Source organism: Pipistrellus hanaki, assembly GCF_964339955.1.
Source record: "Pipistrellus hanaki genome assembly, chromosome: 1".
Classification (NCBI taxonomy): domain Eukaryota; kingdom Metazoa; phylum Chordata; class Mammalia; order Chiroptera; family Vespertilionidae; genus Pipistrellus; species Pipistrellus hanaki.
The window spans coordinates 130,859,959-130,882,269 of record NC_140503.1 but is presented as its reverse complement, the minus strand read 5'-3'; the positions used below and the strand labels follow the sequence as shown (position 1 = coordinate 130,882,269).

Sequence of the window (22,311 nt, the reverse complement as noted above, 5' to 3'; positions counted from 1 at the left end):
CTTAACTTTGCACGAGACGGTTCAGAGTTTAATGAGTGTTTCTGTAGGGACAAATCATCATTCACTGGCTAATATGTCTTCAGCACTGTTTGCCTGGCTTTGCATTACACATTGATGCAGATGCAGATGAGTAGAGACAGCTATCTACAGCTTATGCCTGAGAGTGAAGGGCTGGCTGTGATTCTGTGTGTGTGCACCTTTAGGAAATCAGGTGAAATTAATGCTCATTGTACCTTCTGATGACCACAGAAATATTAACATTATATTATTACATATTATAAACTTTAAACACATTTCAGAGTGAGAAATGCTTTTAGTGTGTGTTTGGAGAAAGATTGTTGCAGTTTCTGAGAGCAGATATTGCGTGGGGGAGTGGAAGAGATATCCTTGAAGGGGCAATAGGAAAACAGAGGTAGGAGTGGGGAAATTGGTGGATTAGAAAGTGTGTCTCTCACCATGTAGAATTCAAGTCTATAAAAATTTTTAATACTCTAAGTCTTCTCTTAGAGCCAGATAATTATATAGGGCATCCAAAAAAAAATGCATACACACTTTGAATGGTGATAAAGTCAGTGTTTATTAACATATAGTTCATTTTCAAAATTTAAAAGAATCTACAGAAATGAATTGCCTATTTCCTTTATATATATATTATTGATTTCTTACAGAGAGGAAGGGAGAGGGATAGAGAGTAAGAAACATCAATGAGAGAGAATCATCGATCAGCTGCCTCTTGCATGCCCCCCACTGGGGATGTGCCTGCAACCAAGGTACATGCCCTTGACCGAAATCGAACCCAGGACCCTTCAGTCCGCAGGCTGACGCTCTATCCACTGAGCCAAAACGGTTTTGGCTGAATTGCCTATTTTCAAACAGATGACCATCCTGGTCCAGGCACTGCTGATAATGCAGAGCAATGAAATCACAAACAGCAAGAGTCATTTCATTCAGTATTTATACATCCTCAATTCCTCAACTGTTTCTGGTTTTGTATTGTAAACTTTATATTTTATGAATCCCCATAAAAAAGTCTAGTAGATAAATATTCTTTGTTCAAAACTTAGTCTGGCTTCACCCATTATTTCAAATCAGTTAAATCTTAAAAGGAGTGAAATTTAGGCTGTTAAAGTGTATATTCAATGTACACACCCTTTGAATAATTATAAAGGCAGTGTTTATCTTTCAACTGCATTTTCAAATTTCCAGTAGCATTTTAGGATGAATTCCTTTGTTCAAAACTTAGTCTGGTTGAAAAGAAAGAAACATCATGAAAGCCTGGGGCAGGGGATGGGGGGTGGGCTAGAAGGGGTCAATGAGGGGGAAAAAGGGAACATAAGTAATACTTTCAACAATAAAGGTTTAATTTAAGAAAGAAAAAAAAGAAACATCAATTGAGCTATCAGCTGTTAAAGTTTGTATACATGTTTTTGGGACACCCTGTATTGAGGGTCTAAAATTCAATCCTCTTTCCCCAGTTTTTATAACTTTTACAAAGATGAGCAAATAATAAAGAGGGATAATTGTGGGTTAAAATGTTTTGGCAGTTGAATCAATATTTTGTTTTTCTTTGAAAATATGAACCTCTAGAGAGGTAAAACCTTTTTATATCTAAGGTCTTGCATCATTCAGTGGCCATCCAGACTGGAGTTCTAGGAATCCCAATGAAAAGTACAACATGGAAAGCTAACCATCTGAGTCTTCCTTACTTATTCAAAAACCATTTCTCAAGTTCAGATGATGGGCAGGATACAGACAAAATGTGCAAAGATAAATAGAACATGGCACCTGTCCTCCACTGTGTCTTGGTTTAGTGAGAAAGACAGGTAAGCAAAGAGATTAATCCTGAGCAAGTAGCACATTCACAGTACTCAAAAACCAAATATGGCCGAAACCAGTTTGGCTCAGTGGATAGAGCGTCGGCCTGCGGACTGGAAGGTCCCAGGTTCGATTCCAATCAAGGGCATGTACTTGGTTGCGGGCACATCCCTGGTAGGGGGTGTGCAGGAGGCAGCTGGTTCATGTTTCTCTCTCATCGACGTTTCTAGCTCTCTATCCCTCTCCCTTCCTCTCTGTAAAAAATCAATAAAATATATTTTAAAAACAAACAAACAAAAAACAAAACAAAACAAATATGAAATGTAAGAACAAATCCCTCCCTTCTCTGCTGGGTGGTGCCGTGTTCTCATCCTCTCATCACTCCACCTTCCCTCTTTCCTTTTATGTTTAGTTTCCTGGGATTTCTTCATGCAAAAACATATAATTATGAATATACTTTTTAAAAAAATTCTTCCTTTCTTACATTAAAGACAGCCTGCAGCATGTACTACCCTTGATCTATTTTCTTGATAGTGTAGTATTTTGGGTGCTTTCTATAAATACATAGACAGTTTCCTCATTATTTCCTCCAGTATCATGATGTCCCATTATATTTTATCAGACTTTTGTTAATGCACTTTTGGATTGTTTCCAATCTTTGGGCACTAGAAACAATGCTGTTAATGAATAAGTTTTACCTACATCACTTTATATGTGAGCAGGCTTACTTGTATGATAAATTTCCCAAAATGGATTTGATGGGCCAAAGGGCAGTTGTATGTGCAGATTTGATAAAGATTGCTGCCAGAAGTTTACATTGATTATTAGGCACATCACATTAATCTATAGAGCTTTCTACATATATAATTATAGACAGTCACTCAGCCCAGATGAATCCTGGGTGCATTAAAAAGTATTTGTGCCCAGTCGGCATGGCTCAGTGGTTGAGTGTAGACCCATTAAACAAGAGGTCATGGTTCAATTCTTAGTGGGGGCACATGACCAGGTGGCAGGCTCCATCCCCAGTGTGGGGCCTGCAGGAGGCAGCCAATCAATGATTATCTCTCATCATTGATATTTCTCTCCCTTCATCTCTGGAATCAATAAAAAATATATATATTTTAAAAAGTATTTGTATTCATCTATTTGTTTCGCAGTATTGATAAGGGGAAGAAGCATGGGTAACAGAAATAGTGATAATTTCTATCATTTCCATGTGTATGGCACAATGTTTGTAGGGTGTGTGGTCAGGATTTCTACATCATCTAGGAGGTTTTTCTTTATTTCTTTTTTTTAATATATTTTATTGATTTTTCACAGAGAGGAAGAGAGAGGGATAGAGAGTTAGAAACATCGATGAGAGAGAATCATCTATCAGCTGCCTCTTGCACACCCCCTACTGGGGATGTGCCCGCAACCAAGGTACATGCCCTTGCCTGGAATCAAACCCGGGACCTTTCAGTCCGCAGGCCAAGCCGACGCTCTATCCACTGAGCCAAACCAGTCCCGGCATCTGGGAGGTTTTTCAAATGACATATGTGACTTCCTCTCTTTCACCCCCAACATACCCTTTCCCCTGGGGACATAACCCCCTTTCACTCTTCCACCCAAGGGCCCACAGTGAGACATTGTCATTAATTGGAGTGACAAAAACCTTAGAGCAAAGGCGAGTCTTCAAAGTAAAAAAAAAAAAAAAAAGCTTTATGAAAAAATATACTGCCTTCATTTTTCTCCTTTTGCAAAGAGTTGGGGAAAATATTGTCATAAAGCAATACTGAATGGCAGCTTGGCATTTTTGGACCTCTGTACTCTCCTTTCCCACTTTTTAGCTCAAAACAATTCTACAGGTAACTCCCCAAATTTGAACCTTTTCCCAGTATTTTGTGTTGTCATTTTGCCAATGTCAAAGCCTTTTCTATTGTAATATCGTGCCCTGTCCTTCCCTTGTCTCCTTAATGTTCTTTCTTCTCCATCTAGCTTTCAAAATCTGATTCATGCAAAGAATAATGTCCACTTCCTTCAGAAAGATTTTCCTAACTATTCTAGTCCATAATTACAATATCACCCTCTTCTCTCACAACTTTGTTAGTTCCACTTTCAGATATAAGTGGTAAATTCTTCCAGGTCATAGACCATGTCTACAACTTTGGTTATATTTATACACAATTATGAGACAGAATAATGGCAGACAAACATTCTCTTATCCATCCATCAAACATACTGCATGCCAACTATATTCCAGGCCATGTGCCAGAGAGAGGAGATATAAAAATGGGCTTGAGACAATCCTTGCCCATAAGGAAATCAGAATCTAATTTGGGTCTCAAATCTGCAAGCAAATAATTAAAGTAAAATATGATGCACTACCATTTGTAAAAAGCTGAAAACTCAGCAGGTCACCAGTCAGAAGATGTTAGAAAACTTTATTCTTTACTAGAGGCCTGGTGCATGAAATTTGTGCACACGGGAGAGGGGATCCCTCAGCCATCAGTTGGACATCCTTAGTGCTGCCATCGAGGTGGAAGAGGCTCCCGCCACTGCCACTGCGCTTGCCAGCCATAGCCTGGCCTGGCTTCTAGCTGAGCAGTGCTTCCTCTGTGGCAGCACACATTGAGCATCTGCCCCTGGTGGTCAGTGGACGTCATAGTGACCAGTCATTCCACTGTTTGGCCAATTTGCATATTGACCTTTTATTATATAGTATTTCCTCTTCCATAGATCTTGTCTATAAAAGCCCAAGTGACTAAACAACCAAACAACTGAATGACCAAACAACTGGTTGATGGGTTGCTATGATGCACACTGACAACCAGGGGGCATATTCTCAATGCAAAAACTGCTCCCTGGTGGTCAGTGCACTCGCACAGCCAACCTCAATCAAGGAGGCCAGCTGGCCAACCTCCTGCAGCTCCTCCCCCCTGCTGGCCAACTTCTCATGGTCCCTCTCCTTGGCCGGCCAAGCTTTCCCCCACCCCCAGTTGGCTCTGATTGCCGGCCAGGCCAAGAGACCCCATCTGTGTATGAGTTTGTACACTAGGCCTCTAGTCGCTGGATAAAACTCAATGGTGAATAAAGTAGATGAAAAGTGGGTATAACTAGACTCCCAAGATATTGTGGGCTCCTGAGAAATCATAGAGCCAAAGCCAAAAGCAATCCATTTGCTCCCTAATATCTTTGATTTAGAAGGAAGGAAAAACCCCACTATGGTTGTAAGAAACTAGAGCAATTATGTAAAGTTGTCAGGAGTCCAAGAAAAACACAAGGTCATATAAGTAGATAAAAAGGTGAGACCAAGAAGGGGAAAAAGACCTGGTCCAGAATATAACAATGACTTTGCAGACACTCAGAAAAGAGGTAGGGTGGGGGTGAGGGTGGGACTGAAGGGGGCCCAGAGGACTTGAGGAGGGCTTTAATTTCAGAGCATCTGGACATAGAAACCAGAGCGTCTCAAGGTTTAAATTTAAGGGAGAGAAAAAGAACACAGCTGGACAGCTGCCTTTTCCTCATCAATCTCTGCCTTGGCTAGAGTAGCCATGGCTTCGGGCCCATCAGTTGGCAGTCTCAAGTGGGAGACCAGGATACAGCTGGTAACTCTAATGAGTCTGGTTCTAAAATTTTGGGATCGTTGGCCCATCTTTCAGTTACCTGAGGAGACATTTCCTTGAAAGAGCTGGCACAGAGGGCCTCTCTGACCCAGGCAGAGCAGTGCCTCTTCATTCTTGCACCTGCTGCTGAGCCCTGGGCTTAGATTCTGTCAATGAACCCCTGGGGCCTTGCTGGTAATTTGTCTCTGACTGACGTGTGGTACTAGGCAAGCCCCTTGAGGTATTTTGTTGGGAAAATTAGGATTGCGTGAGATGTCCTTCAGGGTCTTTTCCAACTTTAAGTTTTGTTCAGAAGTTTCAAATTGGAAAACCAGCTCCCCCTGGAGGTGAAATAAGAAACATGGTATCAAAGGACCAGTGTAGGTGGAGATGCCTCAGCCCTCTTTCCGGAGGGACAGTTAACTTTTTCATCCTTATTTATAAGGCCATATAAATTACTTCCCATGCTAGTCAACAGTCTTGGAAAATTCTCACTGGGTCTTATTTTTATTACATCTACCCAGTTTTTAAAGACCATTTCTATTTGGTCATAGAAGATGTCACATAGAAGACTAGGCTATTACAATTTGTAAGTCCTAGAAAGCTCAGACATCCTCTCAAGTTACATAGCTAGATAGTGGTCAAGTTCATACAATAGCCTGGCCCTCCTCTTCTCTAGCACAGTCAGCCCAGGCCCCCTTATTCATACATGCAGACTCAGGGAAAAGCCCAAGACTGAAAATCACTTCCCTAAGTAGAGGGCAGGGAAAGGCCCAAGAAAGAGGCAGGCTACTCCTGCATCTTGAAAGAGTTGGTAATGAATGGAGTTTATTAAAGGGAACTTACATATGAGGCAGCTGCAAGACAAAATGAATCCCTGTGCCACTTGGCAGGTGCCAAAGAATGATATAGGACAAAAGGAATAGTCTCAAGTACTAATCCATGAATGCTCCCAGGTACAGGAAATTGCTTTAATGCTTGACCAGGTCAACAACCTGTTCCAAGGAGCAGCACATAGCAGGAGACAATTTCTTCTGGTTTATGTAAGAAGGAAAACCAAGTACAATCCGAAGGTCTCTAAGGGGGCGTTGCACAAAGCATCCTTCATTCTGACCATTCCAACATGCAGGACACAGCAGTCACAGAACAGTCTCTTCTCCATCTTCCCACCCTAAGGCCTAACGCTATTCGTCAAATTTTCATTAAGTGATAACCTTATATTTAGTGCAGTGCTACAAGTTGTGGAAAATCCTTGTCCTCAGCGAACTTCTGTTCCAATGGGAGAAACTGGCCTTAAAACAAATATTAGCAATGCAGGAGCGAATTGGAGAGTCCTACAAGATGATGAAAATAAAACTCACTTTTATTTTTTTTTATTTTTTTAAAATATATTTTATTGATTTTCCACAGAGAGGAAGGGAGAGGGATAGAAAGATAGAAATGTCGATGATGAGAGAGAAACATTGACCAGCTGCCTCCTGCACATCCCCTATTGGGGATGTGCCTGCAACCAATGTACATGCCCCTAACCGGAATCGAACCTGGGACCCTTCAGTCCGCAGACCGACGCTCTACCACTGAGCCAAACCGGCTTCGGCAAAACTCACTTTTCTTAATGTTAGACCACTGCAGAAATCAGTTGGGACAAACTGGACGTGGAGCAGATATAAGGCCAAAAATAGAGATGAGTGGGGGAGGGGTGGTAGGAAGGGAGGACAAAGATGTGCTCCCAGTTGTGTTGGAGGACTGACATAATAGAGCTGTTATTGTTCCCTTTCAAATAACATGGCTTTCCCAAATTCAACTTTTAGTTCACAAGTAAGTATTTTTCTTTTGAGAAGGGAGGGAATAGGCGAACTTCAAGTCCAGAACATTTGGGTCTCTCCTCTGAGTCTGGCTGGGGCATGAGACACATTCAAAACTCATGTTCAGATTATAAAAATAAAAACCCTTTGACTTAGTTCAAAACTCTCCTTTATCTGTGGTTTTGTTGTAGAAATCTTGTGGGACCAGCTACTGTCACTTCTTGTTGGCTGCAAGTTTTTAAAATTAATTTGTGGTTAAGCTGTCAAATGATTAACTGCTAATTATAGGGATTTTCCTTTCATTTATTTAACAGTAGCAACATATTTGTTGAACAGAAAGCTTTACAACAAGAGTAAATATAGTAATTTAACAAGAGGTATCACTACAAACTAACACACCCACTGTTTCATTTTTTAAAAATAAATCTTTATTTTTCAGATTATTACAAATGTTCCTCTTTCCCTCCCCCCACCCCCAATTGCTCCCCTCCACCAGGTTCCCACCCCACCCTCTGCCCTTTCCCCACCCCCCATTGTCCTCATCCATAGGTGCACAGTTTTTGTTCAGGCTCTTCCCGCACCCCCCACTTCCCTTTCCCCCAAGAATCCTCAGTCCACTCCCCTTCCATACCTCTGATTCTATTATATTCACCAGTTAATATTGTTCATCAGGCTTTTTTAATTCCCTTGGCTTTTAGTTTCACTTGTTGATAGTTACGTATTTGTTGATCATAATTTTTATCTTTATCTTCTTCCTCTTCCTAAAGAACCTCCTTCAGCAATTCATATAATTCTGGTTTGGCGGTCCTTTAGCTTCTTTTTATTTGTGAAGCTCTTTATCTGGCCTTCGATTCTGAGTGATAGCTTTGCTGGATAGAGTATTTTTGGCAATAGGTTCTTGCTATTCATCACCTTGAATATTTCTTGCCATTCCCGTCTGGCCTGCATGGTTTCTGTTGAAAAATCAGCTGACAATCGTATGGATGCTCCTTTATAGGTAGCTACCTGCTTGCTGCTTTTACTATTCTCTCTTTGTCTTTTGCTCTTGGAATTTTAATTATGATGTGTCTTGGTGTGGTCCTATTTGGGTTCCTTTTGTTTGGGGTTCTGTGCGCTTCCTGGACTTGTAAGTCAATTTCTTTCACCAGGTGGGGGAAGTTTTCTGTCACTATTACTTCCAGTATGTTTTCAGTATCTTGCTTTCTCTCTTCTTCTGGGACCCCCATAATTCTGATGTTGTTTCATTTGAAATTGTCCCAGAGGTTTCTTACACTATCTTCAACTTTCTGGATTCTCTTATCTTCTTGCTTCTGTGGAGGAGTGTCCTCTGACTCTTTGTGTTCCAAATCTTTGACTTGATTCTTGCGATCTTCCATTCTGTTTTTAGGACTCTATAATATTTTTTTATTTCAGACAATGAATTCTTTATTTCTAGTTGATCCCTTTTCATATCCTCATAGGTCTTGTTTATTTTATCGGCCTTTTCTAGGAAATTCTTGAAAAACCTTATAAGCTTGGTTTTGAACTCTATATTCAGTCGCTTTTTGTCCTCCATTTCTTTTGTTTGTGATCTGTTTCCTTGTTTCGGCATTTTCACAGCTTCCCTGAGTTGGTAGGGTGGCTTTGTGTGCTAAGGTGTCCTATATGGTTCAGTGAGTCAGCCTCCCAGTTACCTGAGGTGAAGTCTTGTTGTTAAGCCTTGCTTGTTGTTGGTATCACTGGGAAGTGTAGATCTCCAAGCTAATTGGCTATGAGGATCATAAGTGTCTCAGCTAGGAGGATTTCTGTATTCAGCTTGAATGGGGCAAAGTCTCGGGTTGGCACAGCCAAGCTTTGGTGAATACCGCACGATTGGTTGCAGGCGTGCACACCTCTTTGGTATAGGCGCAGACAAGCTTTGGATTCCTGTCTGTCCCTCCCTAGGAGAGTCCTATTCGTGGCTAACAAGAAAGCTAGCCACTGGTAGGGCTTCTGTGCTCCGCTTGGATGGGGCAGAGTCTCAGGGTGGTGCAGACAAGCTTTGTCAGCCCCTCCCTACGAGGGTCTGGTTTCTGAGTTCCGCAGTAATGGCCGCTGGCTTCACACACCTCTGAGAGATCCCTGCCCACTGCCTGACAGTCTGGCCTCTCCCTGTCTGGGGCCGTCTATTAGAGCAATAGGGCAATTTTGTTTTCCTCCCGAACAACAAAGCCAGCCTTGCATTAGTTGTCGGCCCTCTCCGTGTGCAGGGAGTAAGCCAGCAGCGAACTCAGCCGCCCTCTCCGCGCTCCGCAAGCAAGCCAGCAGGGAAGTCTGGCAGCTGCCTTTTCTTGCGCACAGTTCTCCTCACCTTCACAGTTCCTGAGGCTCAGCTCACCTTCTCTCTCCTTCCCAGATGGTAGAGCCTTCTCTCAGCCAGCTGTCCGGCTCTTCAGGGCAATGTTTCCCCTGTTCTAAATTCAAATTTGTTGTGGTAGGCTGCATTCAGGTGTCTACCCTATGCCGCCATCTTGGTTTCTCACTGTTTTCATTTTTCTTGTTTTCTCCTAGTTTATATGTCCATGCATATGTATTTTTACCTAATTACAACCATTCTGTTGATACTATCATATAATTTGATTTTATCCTTTATTTTATATTACAAACATTTTTCACATTTCCATAGATCATATGACTATTATTTAATGGCTGTATAATATTCTACACAATGAATGTTCCATTATTTGAGTTAGCCATTTCTCTGTTGTTTGCCTTTGAGATTGTCATTCATCTCTCACTATCATTCAGCTCATTGACTTAGGTGCAATTGTCACTACACCTAAACATGTCTTTTGGGTAATTGTGGTAATTGTGTTTTGGAAGATGAAATAAAAAGCAGCTTTAGCTACACGGTGTCTACCAGATGAAAAGATGGTGCCCAGTCTTTATAAGGCCATGTGTAGATGGTTGGTAGATAATAATTATTCCTATGACAGGATGGACATATCACCAATAGTTTGTAACTAAGGTAACAATGACATTCATTTCCAAGATTAATGACCAAAAGAATTAGAAATACTACATGATGCCACTTCTAGCTTCCTCTTTCCTGTCCCCTTATGGCAGAACTCATAAATGGGGACAACACTGGTAGTACTTACTGCATTAGGCTACTAATTAGCACTCTTTAAATATATATATATATATATATATATATATATATATATAGTCTATTTTTCACAGAGAGGAAGAGAGAGGGATAGAGAGTTAGAAACATCAATCAGCTGCCTCCTGCACACAACCCACTGGGGATGTGCTTGCAAGCCACATGCCCTTGACCTGATGAGTCGAACCTGGGACCCTTGAGTCAGCAGGCCCATGCTCTATCCACTGAGCCAAACCGGTTTCAGCCTAATTAGCATCTCTTAATTTGGCTTCTAAGCATCAGTGCTGAGGCCAAGAGGAATATACTATTTGTTCTCCAGGCAGAGGGAAGAAGGACTGCTGTTGTCTTTAGTCCAGCGGGCGGGGGGCGGCGGGAATTGTAACAGGTGGGCAGGTGCCGAGTGGGGAGAGGAGGTGGAACAGCGCTATCTATAGCAGATGAGGGACGTGGGCTAAGGTGGTCAGTCTGGCCCTTCCGGTGTCCTCCTGCAGAAAAGAAGCGAGTCCATAAAGAAGCATTTCACACTTTGCAGGAAAGGAAGAGTTGGGGGTTGGGGGTGTCACGGGCGCTGGAAGGAGAAGGCTGCGAAGAAGTCAAGGGAAGGAGTCGGGGTGAGCTCCCCGGGTCCAAGAGTTAGGGGGCTGTGCTGAAAGCAGACGGGGTGGGCGAGTTGCGCTCGCTGCTGGACGCCCCTGGACAGACCGGGAGGCGCGGGGCGGGCCGGGGGCGGGGCGGTGGCGGGGCTGAGGCTGGCCGGGCGCGGGAAGGCAGGGCCGCGCCTGGGCTGCAGAGTGCGGGCGCTGTCCCCTGGGCATCTGCAGCGGGATCCCGCGCAGCTCCCGGCACAATCCCAGGTCCCACGGAGAGTGCTGCCATGCTCCTGCTGCTGGCGCTGTGCTGGGGGCTGCCGCTCTGCGCGGGGGCGCTGGGAGAGGCGCCGAGCTGGGGTGACACTTCGGAGCAAGTAAGTGGCAATCTGGGGGGACCCAAGGGAGGGCCCTGGACGCTGGTTGTTGTCCCTTCCCCACTGCCTCCTTTGGGCGCGTGGCCTCTGGACAGGCTCCTTTGAACCAGTCCTGGGCGCCACGAAGGGAGGGACCACCCCATATCCTGGCACGTTGTCCCCCTTTTCTTCTTCGTCCCCCAACCTCCTGCGAGGGAGCTTCTCTATCCATTGGTGACTTGAGCAAGAGCCTGGACGGGAAAGTTTCCTGCAGAACTGTGCCTGGGACTTCAGGGGCCTGCAGAACCAAACCTTCTTGGCTCCTGTTATATGCGCACATTTCTGCTAGTTTTTTTTTTCTTTTTCTTTTTCTTTTTTCATTTCTGAGCCAGAGTCCTGAGTTAATTAATGACAAGGATCTCCTTTAAGAGGCTCTTTGGGGGTAGTGTGGCTGTTACGGTTGCTCCTAGCTGTTCAGAGAGAAAGCCCAACCTAGGGAAAATTCCAAACTCCCTGATGCCTCTTAGTTTCCACTGTGAAAACCGGGAGGACAGACATCCCAGCCCCCAGCAGGTGGCCGGGGACCAGCAGCCAAAGGGTCTCAGGTCTCCTGGTTACTATTCTGTGCACCTGCCAGCATTTGCGTTTAAATGGCCTACCCTCACAGGTGGATGCAACTTGCAAGCATGAAACCTCAATATAGTGACTGATGAACAGAAAAGCTTTTTGAAAAAATAGAGAACAAGTTCATATGACTATCAGTGTAAAGACCTTACAAGGAGAAATGGCTCCGTCCTAAGCAGACAGTGCATATTTACAGCTCCTGGTGCCGTTTACACATCTATTACATAAAGTTTTAAGTTGTTTCGTGTGAAGCATGTTTTCACATGAAGTGAGAAAGAAATAGTAGGCATATTTCTCCCCCCCCTCCCCTTTTCTAACACCTTGTTTTGCAGAGCAGATCCAGATGGAATCTGCCTGAACATCAGATGATTACGTTCATGGGGACTCTGCCTCATGGATGTGCTTCCTGAAAAGTGGAAGAAATGGTCATTCTCTTGTAGGGCTGTCAGGAGAAATAACCCATAAAAATTCCTGGAGTCCGTGCATGGAGTGGGGAAAGTGCAGGCTGAGGTTCCAGAGGGAAGGCTGGTCTTGGCCATTTATAGTTGTGTGGCCTGGACAAGTGGTTTAATTCCCTGCCTCTTCTTTTCTTCCTGCTGCTCACAGCAGGGAGTAGATCTCCTTTTGACAATACTCCGAAGTATTCAGCTGCTGATCTGTGTGACAGTATACAGTGGGCACTTAATAAATGGTGATGTTTTAGTAAGTGGTTAAGGAAGTGGGCTTGGCTCCAGGCTGCTTGGACTTGATTCCTGATTCTGTCACTTACCAGCTCTAGGACACTAGACACCTTACTTGGGGCCTCAATTTCCAGTTCTGTGAAGTGTAGGAAAGAATAGGGTGCTAAGGATTGAATAGCTGGTAGACTTAAAGTGCTTGGAATAATGTCAGAACTTAATGCTGGCACTGGCTGGTAGGCTTGGGCAGCTGAAGTGCTGAGGAAAGGAATTTAGGGTAAAGATCTTAACATGTTTTCTGGGAGGATGGAGGAAGGAGAGTGTGGGAAGAACTGAAACAAAGATTCTGTTTATGAACTGGGAGGAGGGATTAAAGCTCTAATATCTGCAAGTCCAAGTAGGCTTTTACCACTCTAAACTCTCTGGCACAACAGAACATGGGCTTAGTGATTTCATGCTGTCTTCAAGCCATGGTCCTATTCATTCATCTTGATAATGACTCAGAAAACACACACCAAGATATAGGGTCCTGTGGAAATTAGCAATTTTACCTCTCTATCACTGCTCTACTAAAATATTTATTTGATATTTATGTATTGTTATCATATATAGGATTTAGGAGTATGGGCTCCAGAATCAGACTTTCTGAGTGTGAACATCTGAGCTTTGATTTCCCCATCTCTAGAATGTGGCTTAATAAAAAGGATTTTGAAAATTGATAGAATTAATAGTATACTTAAAACTGAGAACAATACCTACAAACGTAGTGTGTGCTCTGTTCTCAGAATTGTGGTCTTCACAACTATATGTAAATTCAAATTCCCACCCGCTCCCCACCCACTGGACTAAATTCAATTTGTCTTATGTAACTGGATGTTAAACGGCATTGCATTGCAATTTCTAAGAAGTTCTCTTATTTGTCATTTACATTTAATTGGAAGTATTATAGTAACACTTTGGATTCAGATTCTTTCTCACTTTCCCTCTACCTTATCTGTAAACAATATCACCCATAGTAGGAATACTGTGAGCAGTGTTTTTCAAACGTTGGTGTGCAAAAAGACACTCTATTCACATTTCTGAGAGCCCCACTCCAATCAGTTTAGATCCCTTAGGTTTGATGCTGGTGATCTGTGGACCACACCTAGAATAATGCTGCTTTCAGGAATGAATGTTAAAGTAGAAGTCTCTTGTATAAAATCAGCCTGCTACAAATTTATCTGTTTTGTAAGTTTCAAATTGATATAGTTTCTTTAAATAAGGATAGCACTATATTCCTGTTATTACAAAAGCAGTTTTTAATTTATAAAATAATAATCAATTATTAAAGGTCCATACTCTCCCAGAAAGTTTGCTAGGAGCTCTATGTAAAAATAATAAAAAGCAATTAAATATATGATTAAAGAGCATTCCAAGTGGAGCCAGACTGCCTGTGCTCCATTCTATATTGGCTGTGTGTTCTTGGGCAAGAAACTTAAGCTCTCTGAGTCTCAGTTTCATCATCTGCAAGCCAGAATTGTTAATATTTTTTACCCATAGACAGGGGTAGATAAAAGTTTTGAGAGAGGAGTAAAGTTTACACAATGTGCAGGGCCCTCTTAAAGCAAAGAAAATCAATGCATGACTACAAATTAGGTGCTAAAGTGAACGTTTATTTAGGATGTTAAGTAAGTCACAGCACATGGTACAGCTGACAAGCTGACAAACACCACAAGTATTTCTCACTGATGAGGGACTATGCCTGTGAGGGGTCCTGAAACTTATTATATTTTATTAGCTTCTAAATAACATATTAAATATAAATAGTAAACCCACTTCTGCTCTTATGACTGTTGTGAGGATTAAATGAATTAATTCAGGCAAATCACTTGTCTTTAGTCATAGTCACTGTTTTTGCACTTATCTACAGCCTGAGTAAGCACTGCAGGGCGAGTGTCAGTGTGCTACTTAACCAGGGGAAGCATGGAAATCCAGCCAGAGGAGTGACTTCCCAAGTTCCTGTGTGCACAGAGGGAGCAGAGCACAGGTGTGCCGATACCAAAGGCAGCTCTCAGTGACTCCTCCAAAGAGCAAGCCACTTTCATTGACAAGCTCCTGTAATTTGCTTCAATGCAATTTTTACTTATAGTCAGTCGTTGGCAAATAGATAGTGTTTAATATATGCTTGTGAGACCATATTGATTGGGGTGAAACATTTCTAATTCCTTAAATTAAGAATTTCTGGAGTTTTAATTTTTCATAATCTCTCACTCAGAACTACGTAAACCTCTTTGCATTTTGGGAAAACACAGAAAATAAGACGACTGCTTTTTTTTTTTTCTTTTTGTTTTTTAAAACTCTGAAAATTAAGCTAGTAGAAGATTGTGTGAATTCCAGAGCACTCAGCAATGTCTTCTTTATGTGCATGGGTGGGATTGTTGAAATAAAGTGTAGAGTTGAGTGGGGAAGGTGGACATTGTGGGAGAGATTCCAGAAATCTGCTCACTACCAAACCAGCATATTGTGTTTCTCTGAGGAGGGTGGAAGTGTGTGTGTGGGGGTGGGGGTGGGGGAGGGCGGGAGGGCAGAGGTACTAAGAATCAGGTGATGACTTGTAGTGACTTCTTGTTCCTAACTAGCCCTCTTCTCAGAGCCTAGATCTCAACCACTAAGCAGTCTTGCTTACTGTGCATCAGAGTTCCACTGGAGGACCCTTTTAAAAAAAATATATGTTTGTATTGATTTTAGAGAGGAAGGGACAGGGAGAGAGAGATGGAAACATCAATGATGAGAGAGAATAATGGATCGCCTGCCTCCTGGGATTGAGCCTGCAACTCGGGCATGTGCCCTGACCAGGAATCGAAGTATGACCTCTGGTTCATAGGTTGATGCTCAACCACTGAGCCATGCCAGTGCATCCAGCAAACTTTTGTATTTAAGGAACAGCAGAGTCTATTTAAGTAGATGTGACCAAGAGATGAGACTGGAGCTCTCTGAGGAAGGATAGGGATCCTGAACCTCCTCATTACTTTCCTACAAGCAAGGTCCATGTCTCTTGTTTTTCACAGTCAAAAGAAACAATGACTTGCTTAAAGCTAGTTGATTTTTTTTAAGTTGCCTGGAAATTGTAGCCCCAAAATGAAGTTTCTTCTTTCATTACTGAGATTTTAGGCACCCCAAATTGCAAATGCTTAATAACTAAACAACCTGCAGCAACATTACTCTAAAGCAGTGTTTCCCAAAGTGTGGTATGCCTACCCCCAGGGGTACGGGAAGAGTTTGGTGGGGGTATGTGTTGCACCAGAGTTTGGTGGGGATATGCACTGCACTGTGCTTAGCTGTGCCTAATTCTACGTTCTCATGAGTATGAGGGGTACTCAGCATTACAAAAATTATAGAAGGGGTACACATATGTCAAAAGTTTGGGAAACACTGCTCTAAAGGAAGAAAAGTTTTGTGTAAGTGATATAAAATTACCCACCTGGGGATCTTCTCAGGCTAACTGTCCTCAGCCCAGGTGGTTGATGGTACCTCCAGTGTCTTTCCAACCTGAAGCCTTTGGCTTTGTGACAGATCCTATAACACATCTTTGAGGCAACCGAGTCCTGGGTTCCTGGGATTTTTGAATGCCCTCAGATGTTGGGGCTGACTGGTAGATGAATTCTCAGTACAGAACCCTCTAGGAACTCATGACCAGTCACTTGATGGTGTGTGGATGAGCCAAGTGCAGTGTCTCTTGGCTCTGTATGGGACCTAGAGTCACAGATCCAGTGAAATGAAGGTGGAAGGCGAGAATCCTGCTTTGATGTCTCCATCAATCCAGGTCTTTAGAGCATCCACCAAAAGGCAATGTACATGCTGTATGTTTTTAGAGTCTCTTTCACCATGGGTAGAATTAGGCTTCTCTGCTCTCCTCTCTTCCCCTGCTCTTTCCCATTTATGGACTTTTCAGGATATTTCTCTTCTCTTCCATTCGTGATACAGCACTGTGATTGATCCTGGGAAAAAATAAATCTCTGTGAATCAACTTATAAACATTTAAGTAGTGCCTGCTATTTTTGACCTTACTAATGATGGTCTAGATGGGGGAGATTGTAAACTCTATATTTACATTCCTTGTGCAAAGAACTCTTCAGCCAATCTTCTATCTCCTGGTATTGAATGCTACTTGGCCCATATGAGTTGAAGAGACAGTGGCAGACCTTTGAAACTGACAATTTTTTCACATAGTTCCTGTATTGAACCTGATTCTCTTAAATTCTTCCTTCCCTTTCATCCCACTTCAACAGACATCCTATACAACTAGTTGTAGCCACACCTTCATCACAAAGTCTCTCATTGTTGCTCAAGAACATAGTACATTCTATTTTCCATTTCTTTTTTTTTATTAATTTTTTTAAGAGAGAAAGGGGCACAGAGAGGGAAAGAAAGATAGAAATATCCACGCTTGACCAGCTGCCTCCTGCACACCCCCTACTGGGGATCAAGCCTGCAACCCAAGCATGTGGCCTGACCAAGAATCGAATGGGCAACCCTTTTGTGCAAGGGATGATGTTTAACCAACTCAGCCACACTGACTGGGTGCAGCTTAATAAATGTGTGGCCTGGCCATTTCCTATTCTAATGCTGGAGAGATAAGTTCAGTTTAGGAAGACCAAAAATTTTTATTTGTGCCAACTCTTAGGTCTATGATTTGGGGTCCCAGGCAGGTTGGGGGAAGCTCTAAGATTGTTCTGCGTAGCAGTCCTTGACATTAAGCTGGAGTCACTTAAGCCACCACTCCAAGATTCTTCTAATGCAGTAAAAGGGATCAGGAATGCTTTACTGAAAACAGTGATGACTACATTGGTGTTATTTCCACTTCAGTCCTAGCTGGCACCAGGAAACTGCTTACACCGGGAAGCTTTGATTCTGGTTCAATCTGAGTTTAAACTTGGACTGAAGTGAAGCCATAATGACCCCCTGAGACATCAGATAGTCATCTCAAAAATGAAAAACCAACTTCTCTTGTTCTCCTTTAAGCTTGTTTATTTTCTTAAAAAACTTATTTTACAGAGGAGGGAACTTCAAAGAAAATACTTTAGATCAATCAGAGAACTTAATACCTGAGAGAGGTCGGGCTTTCCTTTGGAATCTAGTTCTGTTAAGTGGTCCCCAGACAATTTCACAATTTTAGGATGGGAAGGCCAGAGATGAATCTGCAGAACTGATAAAGACCTTGCCCAGGATGCTTATTGTGACTTTCCTTAAACAGTTTCACATAGCCCATCTCATTTTAGAAATAGAAACCAGTATCCTCCTAGTCAGTGTTTGGTTCTCATTTGGAGTCAGGGCAGATGTCAATCTAAGTCCTATATTATTTCTTTGAATTCCAATTATAATGGTAATTTACAATAATATAATTTTTTGGGGGTGGGTATTGGAGGGAGGATCAGGGAGAGGATGGGGATTAAAATAGTTTCTGTTATACTTCTAGTTTACAAATAGAAACATATTTTTCTGATTTCTAATAAAAGAAATAAAGGAAGTAATAATGGCTAATTTGTCAAAAACTGAAGTAACATGGAAAAATTTAAAGGAAAGGAACTCAACCACCCAAAAATAACACCATTAGCATTTTGGTTCACATTCTACATATAAACACTTATATTTACAACAATGAGGTCATGTTAGATATAGTGTTTTGTCATTTGATTTAATCACATAAACATGTATCACTAATAAATCCATCAGGATCGTCTAGGCTATACTGTGGTAACAACACCCACATCTCAATGTCTCAGATGACAGATGTTTATTTCTCGTTTATACAACTTGTCCAACTTGGGTTGGCAAGGAAGGAGATATGCACGTTGTGCTCACTCGGGAATTTGGACTTGACCAGCAGCTACCATCTCAACGCTGCTAATTACTGTGTCACAAAGAAAAGACATTTCTGCAGTATTACACATCTGATGTTGAACCGTTGGCACAGAAGTGACAAGTGTTGCTTACATTCATACCTTATTGGCCAGAACCATTCAGATGGCCCTACTGTGCCACAAGGGGACCAGGAAATGCAGTACATTTGGCAGAGAGCTAGAGAAATATTTGTTGAACAGCACTGAAGTCCAGTAAAATGAATATTTATTGATGTCAATAAAAATAGATCCACATCATTATTTTTAATAGCTGTATTCTACCTAATCTGTGTATCACAAAATATTTAATCAAACCACTTTTTAAGGGTAGTTTAGGCTATTTCCAATTATTAACAATTGTTTGAAAAGTTCCAAAGAATTTTCTTGTACATTCGTATGGTGGGAATGTTACAGCCACTGGGAAAACAGTTTGGCAATTTCTTAAAAGTTAAATTTACTATACTACCCAAGAATTCCATTCCCAGTTAAGTATCTGAAGGAAATAAAAACATATACCCAGAGTCAAGGTTTGCATGTGAATTTTCATGCAAGTTCCATATAATAGCCCCAAAGTGAAAATAATCTAAAGTCTATCAGCTGATGAGTGGATAAACAAAATGTGGCATATTCATACACTGGATATTATTCAGACACAGAGAAGAATGAAGCATAAACACATGCTACAACATGGAACAATCTTGAAAAGATTATGCTAAATGAAAAAAGCTAGTCATAAAAGACAGCATAGTGTATGACTCCACTTATAAGAAATGTCCAGAAGTGTCCATCTACAGAAACAAGAGAGATTGGTGGTTGCCTAGGACCAGACAGAAGTGCAAGGGTAGGGAGTTGACAGCTGAGGGGTACAGGGTTTGTTTTGGGAAAACAATAATCTTCTAAATTGATCATTGCACAACTCTACAAATATACTAAAACATTGAATTGTGTACTTTAAATCATACCTCATAAAGCTGTTAAAAATAGATATACATAAGACTTAGGCATATTTTTCAAGTGTTAATCTACGTTGGCAACTTGCCTCCAGAAAGGACTATTTATACTCACAGCAACAATAGTTCACGGTTCAGTTAAACAGTGATTTGCCATGAGTAAAGTTCAACAACCAGGTAGGACTTTTAAATTAGTCCAGAATGGCTGGCTCATTAGTATGATTTTTGAAAATGAGGATCTTATCATCTTCCCATGCTCCTCCTCTTCATGTGAGAAAGTGTAGCAAATCATCAGGAAAAAACAAAGAAAATTCAAGTTAGTTCAGTTTTGCTTCCAGAGTTTTCCTAGTTTTGAGTTGAATATTAGAGTAAGTCCAAATCCATTTACTTACTGTAATGGATACAACAGCAATGAACTTATTTTCAAGCCCAAATTAAGTGAAGCAATACAGATGAACTTTGTGTTCTTGTCATTTCATCCATACTCCTCTAACGGATTTAAGGTCATTCAGGAAACGGGGTAATATGCCATCATGGGTTCAGCAGTCAACCAAGCCTGGGAGGGGTTAATTCAAGTTCTGGCCTAGAATCTTTCTGATTAAAGATCAAAACCGCTTTTCAGGATAGATAGCCCTTTTGGGGAAGTTCAATTGATTTTAACCTCCTCATGTAACTAATTTGTTTAAGAATTAACAGTCGTATTTCATGACTCTTCTCTTTATAGGTTGGACTCAGGGTCCCGAGGCAACTCCGGCTGTTGCAAAGGCTGGTATGTATATTCATGGTGCATCTTACATCTGTCCCTTCACTGGTTGTGTATTTTGAACCAGGCACTAACTTTGTTTATAGTTCCCCCAAAGCTAATAAAGTTGCTTGTAGACGGATTTTAACATGAAACGGTGTAGCTTTTATAAGATTTTATTTAAGTGGAGTTTTCTTTCTGTTAAGACACCTGATTATTTCAGTAGGATTATAAGGACAAAGTATGATGTTTTTAAGGCCTTACTAAAAATCACACACACCTAAATTCACCTTTACTTTTTTTTTTTTAATGACATTCTTATACAAAAATAAAGGCCTTCTTGTGAGACAAACAACTAAAGCAAATGAAGAATTCACATTTGTAGAGTAAAGCTTCATGTGATATGAGTTAAGCAAGGCTCTCAATGCATGTTGGAAGCTAACAGATTTGAACTCAGGCATTCATTCACCAAATAATTTTTTGAATGCTTCCTTTTTTGCCCCACACTGTTCTAAGCATTGGCTATATAGCAGTGAACAAGACAGACCGAAGACCCTGCCTGTCACAGAGCTTGAATTCTAGAGAGGGGCAGAGATAAAGTAAACAAATAAATTGTAGGTGTACTAGTAATGGGGAAGATGGCAAATACCGGAACAGAGGAAGATGGGGGGACCTTACACACATTTGCATCTATGAGAGTTCTGATCACTACTTTCCAGTGAGTTCCTATAATGACAGCTAATGTGTACTGAGTACTTACTATGTGCCAGGCATTCTTCCAAGTGTGTCGTGTGCCATAGTTCAAACACTCTTGCCACCATTTTTTGAGGCATTTTACAGATGAGAAAACTGAGCTTTAGATAGATTGAGTAACTTTCTCTAAACTGCACAGTTAGTAAAAGAGGGAAGAAACAGAATTTGAGTCCTAACAGTCTGTGCACTTAACTAATACACCAAACTGCCTTCTCAATTATATGTACTTTTCTATTGATTATTACCCTGTTTCCCCAAAAATAAGACAGTGTCTTATATTAATTTTTGCTCCCAAAGATGCGCTAGGTCTTATTTTCAGGGGATGTCTTATTTTTCCATGAAGAAGAATACAGTACACATTTATTGTTAAATGAAAATAAAGGAAATTTATTACCTGTATTCGGTACGGTAGTACAGTAGTTGTCAACACAAACCAGACAAACTGTGAATCCTACAGTATCAAGTATTTACTCATTTATTCAATGACAGTCATGTCATCATCTTCTGGAACATCACCATAACAATCCAATTCCTGAATTTCCTGGTGAATTTCTTGTGACTCGTAGGAGGATCTTATTTTCGGGGGGATGCCTTATATTTCACTCAGAAGAAAAACCTGTAAGAACGTCTTATTTTCAGAGCATGTCTTATTTTTGGGGAAACACGGTACTTCTAGTCAATAATACCTCACCTGGACTACCTCTAAACATTCTTTCATTTCATTTTATTTTATTTTATTTCAATATGTTTTATTAATTTTTTACAGAGAAGAAGAGAGAAGGATAGAGAGTTAGAAACATTGATGAGAGAGAAACATTGTTCAGCTGCCTCCTGTACACCCCCTACTGGGGATGTGCCCGCAACCAAGGTACATGCCCTTGGCCAGAATCGAACCTGGGACCCTTCAGTCCACAGGCCAACGCTCTATCCATTGAGCCAAACCATTCAGGGCTAGCCATTCTTTTGGTGAGAGATACTTCTTGTTGTTGGCACACCATAATTTATTTAGCATTCTATTGATGAATTTTCAATTTGTTTCCAGATTTTATCCCCTTCTGTAAATACTGCTGCAAAAAAAAACTTTCTGTTTATTCTGTTATGTGGTTATTTAACATAATGTCCTAGATTTTTCAGTAGAAGGATTGCTGGATCAAAATGCATATACACTTTAAATTATGATAGATGTTTTCAGACTATTTTTTGAATGCTGTTACTCTTAATACTACCTGTATTAACTTCATTTCTGTCAATAATAATGAATATGCACATTTCCACTAACAATAGATAGAATTGCCCTCTTTTGATTTGCTTTTCTCTTTTATTGTTCTTTTAACTTGCATTTCCCTAACTACTTATGATTTTTTTCCTATTCATTTTTGTCCATTCATAGTTCTGTAAATTGATTATTTTCAGAT

The 22,311-nt window shown here is 41.2% G+C and overlaps 1 protein-coding gene across 1 annotated transcript in view; it reads left to right on the top strand.

Annotated features, from left to right (window-relative positions):
* The first annotated feature begins 11,079 nt into the window (after window positions 1–11,079).
* ITIH5 (inter-alpha-trypsin inhibitor heavy chain 5) overlaps window positions 11,080–22,311 on the top strand; it is an 82,304-nt gene continuing 71,072 nt past the window's right edge. The window contains exons 1-2 of the mRNA XM_084869245.1: window positions 11,080–11,292; window positions 20,126–20,170. Coding sequence (XP_084725371.1) covers window positions 11,203–11,292; window positions 20,126–20,170 — 135 coding nt within the window. The 5' untranslated portion in view covers window positions 11,080–11,202. The remainder of the gene's footprint in view (window positions 11,293–20,125; window positions 20,171–22,311) is intronic.